Source organism: Guillardia theta (genome assembly GCF_000315625.1).
Source record: "Guillardia theta CCMP2712 unplaced genomic scaffold GUITHscaffold_130, whole genome shotgun sequence".
Taxonomy (NCBI): domain Eukaryota; class Cryptophyceae; order Pyrenomonadales; family Geminigeraceae; genus Guillardia; species Guillardia theta.
In genome coordinates, this window is record NW_005434544.1 from 1 (window position 1) to 10,000 (window position 10,000).

The 10,000-nt window shown below is 56.0% G+C and overlaps 2 protein-coding genes across 2 annotated transcripts; both read right to left on the reverse strand.

Annotated features, from left to right (window-relative positions):
* GUITHDRAFT_166039 (hypothetical protein) lies at positions 1-2,238 on the reverse strand (the record flags this gene model as incomplete). The annotated part of the gene is made up of 14 exons (XM_005822135.1): positions 2,165-2,238; positions 1,959-2,026; positions 1,803-1,910; positions 1,678-1,752; positions 1,552-1,623; positions 1,443-1,506; positions 1,314-1,376; positions 1,220-1,267; positions 1,096-1,173; positions 712-750; positions 548-598; positions 364-426; positions 84-159; positions 1-33 (listed from the first exon to the last, which is right to left on the reverse strand). Coding segments are annotated over exons 1-14 (894 nt in total), but the record flags the coding sequence as incomplete, so codon positions are not given.
* A 2,152-nt stretch (positions 2,239-4,390) lies between these two features.
* GUITHDRAFT_146623 (hypothetical protein) lies at positions 4,391-8,967 on the reverse strand (the record flags this gene model as incomplete). Its single annotated transcript, XM_005822136.1, has 11 exons — positions 4,391-4,441; positions 4,548-4,616; positions 4,669-4,704; positions 4,906-4,980; positions 5,088-5,147; positions 5,190-7,781; positions 8,031-8,111; positions 8,190-8,303; positions 8,401-8,495; positions 8,658-8,783; positions 8,931-8,967. 11 exons carry the CDS (start codon positions 8,965-8,967, stop codon positions 4,391-4,393), a joined length of 3,336 nt encoding a protein of 1,111 aa, XP_005822193.1.
* Between the last annotated feature and the right edge of the window lie 1,033 nt (positions 8,968-10,000).

The window sequence follows — 10,000 nt, forward strand, 5'->3', positions numbered from 1 at the left end:
TCTGCCTCATATTCTCGAGCAACCTTTGCCCTCCTTCACAACCTCGTCAGTCTCCCACACGCTCCTCCTCCGTCCGTCCTCACCGCAAATAGAAAGTAGATTTTTCATGTCCCCGCTCTCAATCAGATTCACCATGACCGCCAAGATCATGCGAATGACCTGCTCCTTGGATCAGCAGTGGTGGAGAAGGAAAGAACAAGAAGGTGGGACGAAGCCGAAAAAGGATGGGAGGACAGCAGACGAAGGGAAACAAAAGAGGAGAGAGGAAGAAAGGGAGAGGGAGAGAGGGAGAAAAGAATGTTGCGGGCTGAGGGAGGAAGGGAAGGATTAGGGTGATGAGGATGAGGAGAGAGGAGTTTTGACCTTCTCCTTCTGAGTTCCCTTCAAGATGTGAACCAGCATGGCGATCAGTTCCATGTCTACTAGCTGCATCGCCACGACCATCAGCTTGCCGCTAATCTTCGCTCCTCCACTCTGCTCTGCTCTGCTCTGTTTTCCTCTCCCCATCCTCCTCCTCCTGCTCCCTTTCCTCCTCCTCCTCCTTCACCTTGTCCTTCACCCCCGGCGAGTAAGACAGGAGCCAAACACAGTGAATGCACTGACAGGCAACATGTGAGACGATAGAAACAGCAACGTGTAAGGGGCGAACAACAAGGGAGAAACAGGGTCACGTAGCGCTCATCCGCTCTCGAGTTCAGAGAATGAACTCACCTGGTAAATTAGTTGAGTATTGCTATGATTCTTGGGTTGCTGCGTTGAAAGTCAAACCGAGTCCACCCTTGTGCAATGGACTGCATCTCATGTGCAGCAAATCAACAACAACGACAACGACAACGACAACGACAACAACGACAACGACAACATAGACAGACAGCAGGCCGACATCATCACAGCAAACACGCGAAAGATAGATAGACATGGATGGGACGACGATGCGACTTCGTCAAGAAGATGTCAAAACGAGATAAAGAAGAAGGTATCTCCAACACATCCTCATGGTCATGGTCATCATCATCGTCGTCGTCGTCGTCATCATCATCATCATCGTCATCTCCATAGTCGTCGTCGTCTTGATCCTCCTCCTCCGTCCCTCACCTTGATGATGTCCAGCAGCATTTGCATCCCACGGGCCTCGAAGAACGCAAGCCTCCTCGAGTGCTCTCGGAGAAGCCCCTGTGCTCCTTCCTTCACTCCTCCCTCCTCCTCACCCAGCACCGACCTGAAGAATGGACAAGATGGCCAGGTAGCAGAAACCCTTGTGGCGGTTCTGAAGTGTCGAGTCACTCTCTACCTCGCCCATACCATCCCGAGACCTCTCGCTGAACTTCAACACGCACGAAGTCCATCAGCCTTCGAACCACATCCTCGCTTGCCGGCTGAACCTTACCGTCAGTCTCTCTGTCCTCAACTGCCCTCGTCCGCTCCTCCTCCTTTCCTCTCACCATGGGGGCACTGAGCAGGTGGACAAGCACGTGACTGGCGCGAGCAACGATGATGTCATCATCCCTGGGCTCAACGTCAGTGGCGAGGCGCGCCCGTCGATCCCTCTACCGTGAGAGCAGGTCAGGCAGGATGACGATCGGGTCAACAGCAGTCCCGCTCAGATGGCTGAAACGCTTGGCACTGCACGGGAAGCCAGCGGGTCAGCGAGGGCAGGAGACAGTCAAGTCTCCTTACATCTCCCTGTTCTCCTTCATGACCTCGTCCAACGTCGTCAGGACGTAGCGGACGGCCTCCTTGTTGTTCACAGATCTGCAGGTCGACAGGTGAGGGACAGGTGGGGATAAGCTGGGCTCGCTTACTTGAGGACCGCAGCGAAGGCCTGGGTCAGGGCGACGCTCTCCTCAGCAATGAAGGCTCCCTGGTTGTGCAGGGCCTCCCTCTGGAACCTGACCAGCAGCTGCGCGTCGCTGGAGGGGGAAGGATGAGACGAGCAAGGCAGGGGAACATGCGCTCACTTGTCGGAGATGAGACGTGCGTCACGGAAGCTCGTCCAGTTTGGCTTGCTTTGACGAATTTCTGCAGTCTACACCACAAAATATCATCGTCAATAAGACATCATCTTCACTGCCATCGTTATTTGCAACATGTTCTCTCCGTCAGCATCACCTCCCAATCCCCCTTGCTCTCCTCTCCCTCATCCACTCCTCCTCCTCCTCCTCACCTCCAAGGCACTCTCATTCGCAAGGTCGTTCTCATCCCAGTCATCAGAGAACGGCATTGTGCGCTTTCAGTCCTGACGACAGGGTTTGTCAACCAAAAACATCACAGCGACGAGGATTGATTTGTTTGTTGGTTCAATTCATCTCAGCGAGCTTCACCGCAAGCCTCATCACGAGGCTCTGTTCTCTTCTCTCCTCTCCTTCTATCCATCGATTCATCCACATCCTGTCCTGCTGCTCGGTACAGCATACACAAACTATTCCTGTCCGATAACTCCCCCTTCAACACCGGCCCTTGAAGACTGATCAGGGATAGAGACAGAAACCAAACAACATGGTGGACCACGTCCTAGAACATGCTGATTTTCTCTTACACCACACGATTCACTTGTGAGCTGAAGTGCTAAACATTGAACACCACTCAATATTCGATGCGACAGAGCTCGCATCCATCATGTTCTCTTCAATCTACCCTGCGAGGAGGTTTCCTCATCTCCACTCAAAATTTTTCACATCTCTCTTCCATCACATCTGCTATCGCACACCGTCACTGAGCTACTTCACACATCCGCTGCATGTAGTGATTTTGCATTGCTGTACACCTCTCTCGCCTTGAGCTGCAGCGAGGGGAAATCTCGCAGCTCCTGCGTCCCACTGGACGCTAGATGATTTTCATCAACCATTGCGCTACTCTCCTTTCTCTCTCTGAGCTCTAACTACCGGATCCTTCACCCATGAATTCACCCTGCATTTCACCAAATTTCCCACTTGACTGGTTCCTTTTGCACACACTCTCTTTCCTCCACTCGGGTTCTTTCTTTCTTGTTCGTGTTCATGGCATCATTGTGAATATTCTTCTTCGTCTTCGTCTACATCTCCTTCTTTTCCTGCCATGTTTCTTCTCCATCTTCCTGTTTTCCTCCAGCACCATCATGGTAAGAGGAATCTTTTCATTCCACCCCCCTCGATCCACCCACCCACCCATTTCATGTCATCACCCCACCCACTGGATCGACACCCCCATAATTGTCTCCCCCACCGTTCCGAATTCAAAGTACCCCTTACTGCATGGAAAAGACCCTGGTTTTTTAATAGCTTAGTACCCCACCTTCCTACCCTTACTGCCTTTCTACCCCTACCATTCATCACCCTACCCATATTTCCACACTATCACCCACCACTTGGTACCTCTTCCTAGGCACCCCATTTGACCCCACCCTACCCTTGGCATTCCAAGAAGAGAGAAGAGTAGAGGAAGAGGCGAAGACTCGTAGACTCTTAAGGGGCATGGGGGTGGGGTAGGAGAGTCTTGAATCCTCGACGAAGGGTGGTTTATAAGCTAAATTAGCCTTCAAATTCCACGGTGGGTAGTACATACCACGGGTGTTGTGGCTGAGTAATGAGGGGTGGTAGCAATCCCATGGGGGTAGGGTAATTGTGTCATTCTCTGTGATACACTAAAAAGAAGGCGGAGGCGTAAGCAACATTTCCGTTATAATTATTGACGATGATGTAACGGTTACATCATCCGATCACCCAGCCAGCCTCCGCCGGGACTCGGGATCGGATCGGGCCGTACTGTCCGATCAGACGGTGACTCGTGAGGCGGCCCCCCGGCCCCGAACCCGGCCGCGGCGCCGGAGACTGGGGCAGGGCGGGGCTCAGGGGGGACACCGCATGCGAGGGTCATCCGGGGCCGAGTCAGTCTCACCCGTCACTGCTAAGTTGGATCGCCGCAGCCGGGCTGGCCGCCGTTGCGGCGGTCGGATCGGCAGTCCGGCGGACTCCCGGCGACTCACCGTGTGATCATCCGGCTGCGGGATCATTCATGGCCGGCGGCCGCGCGCGGCGGGAGTCACTGAGGCCCGGGCTCCCAGGGCCCGCCGGCTCGGACTGGCTCACTGAGTTCGGATGTACCGCGTGCTCAGGTGTGCCGAAGTGCCCCCGGCCGGCCGGCCGTCATTGGAACTCGTGACACGACGCTGCGGTCCGACCGCCGCCCGGCCGTAATCACGGTAGCATAGCAGCGGCACTGACATGCCGGACCGTTGGGTGACAGTCGCGGTGCAAATGATGGCGGTCAGAGGCGGCTCAGGCGCGGCCTTGGTTGGTGATGGTCAACGAGTACAAGGAAGGATGTGAGGGGAGAGGTAGGCGAGTACAAGGAAGGATGTGAGGGGAGAGGTAGGCATGGCTTGTCCCCTAGCTGCTTCATGCTCGAGCTAGCGTTAGTGCATGGGCTGTGCCGCTATCATCGGGCCGAGATGTGCCATGGCCACCTGAATCAGCACGATTAAGAACGAGCGAAGAAAGGCGGAGCAGCAGGAGCAAGTAAAGAAGAAGCAGCAGGAGCAAGTAAAGAACAAGCAGCAGGAAGGTCCTTACCGACTGGAGAGCGGCTGGGGTCCTCTCCAGGCATGACCGGAGCTTCTGCCGTTGATGCTGCGCAAGAGTCTTGACAGGGCAAGTCAGTAAGACGCGGGGGAGCAGCAGGGAGAGGCCGAACCTGCAGCACCTCCAAGCACTTGTCCTTGATATTTACCTGCTATTGGTGAGGAGAGACAGAGGGAAGGAGGGGGAGGAGGACGGCAGGTTGGAGAGTAGAGCAGCGGCGAGCAGACGAGGGATGAGACGGAGGAGAGATGAGACGGAGGAAAGGGACAGGAAAGGAGAGGGGAAGAGGATAGGGAGGAGGAGGAAGAATGGGAGGGAGAGGAGAGGAAGGAGGAGGTGAAAGGAGCACATTTGAAATCGGATCCTCTTGATGGTCGCGATCCACATCTTCTCCCCGCAGCTTGTGCATCCCCGCCATGATCGTCTATAGAACCCGAGTGAGATTCTATCCTCCTCCTCCTCCTCCTCCTCCTCCTCCTCCTCCTCCTCCTCCTCCTCCCTCCCCCTCCTCCCCCTCCTCCTCCTCCCCACCTTCACTATCTCCCTCCGACATGCCTCACTCTGTATCCCGTTAGCAAGGGCTCCTCCATCCTAACATTCGGTCAGGCGCGATCGACAAGGAGGAGGACCCACGTCACTCAGTGCCGAGAGATGCGGCGACATGTGGGGGAACTTTCCCTTCCCCCTGCTCGCCCCGTCCCCGTCCCCTTCGTCAAAATCATCTCCCTCAGCATCCGCACTCGCCCCTTCGTCGGAGACACAGTCGCCTTCGAAGCTCCTCTCCTCCTCCTCCTCCCTCTTGATTGTTTCCAGCAGCAGCAGGAAGGCCTTCAGCGCGAAGGGAACTGCCGTCCACTGATCGATTGGATTCTCCGCCATGTTCCTCGTCTGACTCCTCGTCAGTCTCCTCTGCTCCGAGTTCTCCTTCCTCTGCCCTGGGACCGACATGTTGAGCACGGCCATGTCCCCGGACAGCAGCAGCGAGCCAAGAGCTGCCGTCAACACTTTACACTCGTACGAGCCCGAGAAATCGCCGTGCTCCTTCGCCCAGCAGACCAGCAGCACAGGCAGAGCTTCCTGCCCCCCCTCCAGCCTGTGCTCCTTCAGGAAGCCCAGGGTCGCCTCCAGGTCCTCCACCAGCAGCCTTGCGAACAGCACGACGATCGCCTGCTTCAGCTGGAGCGTACGGGCTGCCCGGAGCTGCTCGAGAGCGGCGGCGAGCATGTTCGGGATGAGGTGCTGCACGGCTCCTCGGCATCGTAGGAACATCTGCTCAATCAGGGGCGCAAGTGCCGTGACTGAGCCTTCCGAGCCTACCGACAAGATCTGGATCACTATCTCGTAGTAGCAGTCCGGGATCACAGGCTGGCCCTGGAGCTGCAGCCTTGCAAGCTCGGGCTGCGCCTCCCGGAGGTATGAGCGAAGGCACGCACAGCCAGGCTGGATGATGTCCTCGTTCTCCGTCGTACGCATGATGGTGAGAAGGGTGGGGAAGACGACGTCGAGCAGAGGTCCACGGAAGACGTCTTGTCCTGGTACCCTCCGCACGATCTTGGACAGGAGTTCCACGATGCTCTCGACCTGCGTGCAAACGAACCTGTCCGCATGCTGCAGCGCGCTCATGACAAGGGGAGTACATGCCTCCCCGACCACCTGGACCGCATCGGGTCTCTCCACAAGAGATGCGATCGTCTCTACGGCCTCCGATGCGATCATGATGTCGCCGGCGCAGCGGCTCAGGGCCGTCAGCACTTGCTCCAGCACCACCGGCAGCTGCGCCGACACGTCGTCCGAGTGGATCTTGACGATCTGATGCAGAGCCTCGAGGGTGATGAGGGCAGAGTCTTCCGACGCCGAGGCAAGCAGCAGCGCTATCCTCTGCAGCAGGACGGGCACGTGAGGGCGGAGGAAGTCGTGCCCAAGGACCGGCTCCTCGTCCTCCTCCCCAGAGCTTGACAGGGACCCGATGGCTCGGGCAGCTGTCATCCTGACCGGCAAGGAGGAAGCCTCTCCCAGCGACTCAAGGGCAGGGCCGAAACACTGGATGGCAAGTTCTAGGGGCATCCACCTGGCGAAGCTCGCAACGCAGTAGAGGGCCCGCCCCTTGAGCACGGCGGGGGAGTCTGCGGACATGTCGGGCAAGACCACCTGCCTCACAAAGTCGTCCGGCCGGAAGATCGTCGAGATGCGCTGGAGGTCGCAGTCCGACGAGATCACTGCGATGGCAAACATGCACGCCTCCCTCTTTAGCCACCACTTCTCCTCCCCCGCGGCCTTGGCCCTGCTCGCTACCTCCAGCTGCCCCATCACCGCTGACAGGACGGCCTGCCAGCCCTCTGCCCCGAAGCTCTGGCAGATCTCCGTTACAGCGTCAGCAGCTGAGATGCGGACAGAGCTCTCGAAGGATCCTTCGTCCTCATGCGCTATGTACGCGTTCACGTCCTCGCTCCACATCTGCAGCTGCTCCACTGTCACCTGCATGAAGCGGATGAGGGTGAAGGCGATGGGGCAGAGCTGCGTCTTGACAAGATCCCTTGTATGCCTGCATCCCACTACCTCCCGCACACACTCCATGTACTCCCACGCAAGAGTCTCGATGGAGATCCTGTCTCCGTCCACGTCATCGGCAGGATCGACTTCGACGTCGTTGGAGCTGTTCGAGTACACCGCATGCACTTCGTAGACCTCCACGAGGCCCGTGAGCCCTTGCCAGACTGCTGCGATCATGGCGGCCAGGTTGGAGGAGAGGAGGTGAGGATAGACTTCGACGATGACCGTGAGGATCTTGACGATCTCTATTCTCATGCACAGCTCTCCCGCATCGTCGTGCCGGAGAGGAGAAGAAAGAACCTGAGCGAAGCACTGCAGCCATGCTGGGACAGTCTGCTCGAGCAGTTGCAGCGAGGTAGCCTCGGAGTCCGAGGCGTCTCCAAGCAGCGAGATGAGCTTGATGCACTTGAACACAACAGTGCAAGTCCTCGCTCTGATCATCTTGTCGTACAGCTCGACTGCCGTGAAGATGCGGAAGAGCTTCGGGAACAGATGGGTGATGACGTGCGGCACTTGAGTGTCAGTGATCTCTTCCGAGACCAGCACCAGACATCTCATCGCTCCATGCACAAGGTGAGGCTCTCCTGTCTCTAGCATGCTCATCACGTGCGGGATCAGCTCCGGCCAGTTGTCAGGAAAGTCTTCCTTGGCAATGGAGGCGACCGCCATACTCACCTAGTCCAAAGAACACCGTCATGCTCTTCCTCCTCCTCCTCCTCCTCCTCCTCCTCCTCCTCCTCCTCCTCAATATTGCTCCTCCTCCTCCTCCTCCTCCTCCTCCTCCTCCTCATCATCATCATCATCATCATCATCATCATCAGCAACAACGCTACCACTATCTCCTCCTCGTCTCCTTTCTCCATCCCACTCCTTCCTCTTCTCTATCACCCCAACAATGTCAGCTTGCGCTCCAAACTTTCTCACCGCTGTGCGAAGTTTCGAGTGCTCGAGCCCGAGGCCATTGAGCAGCTGCTGCTTCATCGCAGCTTTGTGTACTTCGGCGATCTGCCATGACGTGAGAACGAGCGAGCAAGATGTGTCAAGGAGCGAGCAGGATGGGTGAAAGGAGCGAGTTAGCCTCACCTCCGGCTCTTGAAAGTCTGGCTTCTGCCTGATCCAGTGATTGGAGATGTACCTCCTGCAGAGGACTGCCGACAGCTGTCGGATCTGGACGTCGACTTGCGAGGAATGCACGATCTGTGTACGCGCAGGGACCATGTCAGTGCAAGAAGCCAGAGCACGAAGTCAGGGGGTGAAGCCAGGGGAAGTAGGGTGCAGCGCGAGCACTGGTCACCTCCATGAGAGCGACGCCGAACCCATGCTCTCGGCTGAAGCTCTGAAGCTGCTCCTCTGCAGCCTTTCGAACTTCCGCGATCGGCGATTGGGTGCCTTTCAGGATCATTAGGGGCGGGAGGAGGTGCCATGTCAGCTCTCCCATCGACACACTCGACTTCGTCATCCTCTACCCGTCACGCTCGCTCCTGATCTCATCCTCCTGCTGTCATCGTTGAACCTCTTATTCGGACATCACTTCTCCCTACATCTTTCTACCTCTGTCCACCTCGACCAAGCACGAGCATGCATTCTCACTCGTCGCAATCTTGATCCAAGTCTCATGCTCTCTCCTCTCGTTCCTCTTGTTCGTTTGGTTGAACTCTATGCTCCCTTTCCTTCCCTCTGACGCACATCATTCATGTCTTCCTCGCCCCTCGCTCTCCATCTTGCCTTCTCCCCTCCATCCTCCTCACATATCATCCCATGTTCGTGTTCTCCCATATTCCCCATCCTCTCCGCATCTCTCCCCTTCCCCTCCCCCTTCCGCACCTGCCAGGCATTGTAGCAGCCCTTCCGTCGTCGCCATGCCAAACCCCACCACCAGAACGACAATTCAACACTTCCAAGTATATTACCACCACTACCTTGGAAATTTTGACTTTTTCAAATATGGCAAATGCTTTTTGAAGAGGGTGGGTAGTCCGAATTAGGGAGTAGCCCTGAAATTTACGGTAAAGGGGTGGGTACAGAAAACATATATTGGGGGGTGTATGTGGTTTTTTGTTTCGATCTACCCCATTGATCCAGTGACATCGACCCACTCCGAGAAACCCCACCCACCCTGACAAATTAGTTTTTCTGACCACCCACCCCTAGGGAATCAATCAAAGAAATGTTCCACCACCGTATCAAATCATATAAAAGTACCCACCCTAATTTTTCCACCCCACCCCACTCAATGCGTGCGCTTTATTAGCTACCTGTCTACCCTACTGTACCCCAGATACTCCCCGAAATGCATGTACCCCTATTTTCCTCATATTTGTACCCCACCCAATTGCCAGTCTTCCAGAACGACCAGTGACCCCTACCCACTCCATTAAGGACACCCACCCCTCCTTTTCCCATTCGAAGAACCCCATCGAATCGTTCTGCCAGTATCACTGAAAGGACCCCTACCCCTTTTTATGAGTGAAACAGAGGGGTGGTGAAAAAGCGAAATGCGGGCAGGTAATGAATGATCTGTGGGAACGGGAGTTCAGGCGCACGGGAAGTATGATGAGCAGAGGGAGCGAACATGAACATGCACGTGTGGGTATGATGGAGAGCTTGCTGGTGATGATGATGCCATGATGAACGGCAACACGGGGCAGTGAGTGGAGGGGATGCAATCAGTGGTGGTCGGCTGAACTCAGTTGTTGTTGTTGTTGTTGTTGTTGTTGTTGTTGTTGATGCTGAGGAGGAGGAGGAGGAGGTCAAGGTGAGATCCTCACTGAGGATACGATTAATGTAGATGCCCGTGATGTTCGGTAGAGGATGTGTCCGGTCGATCTTGACAGCAGAGGGTGGGCCGATTCTATGCTGCAATGAGGCGTAAGAACGCAAGAGAAGTGGATGGT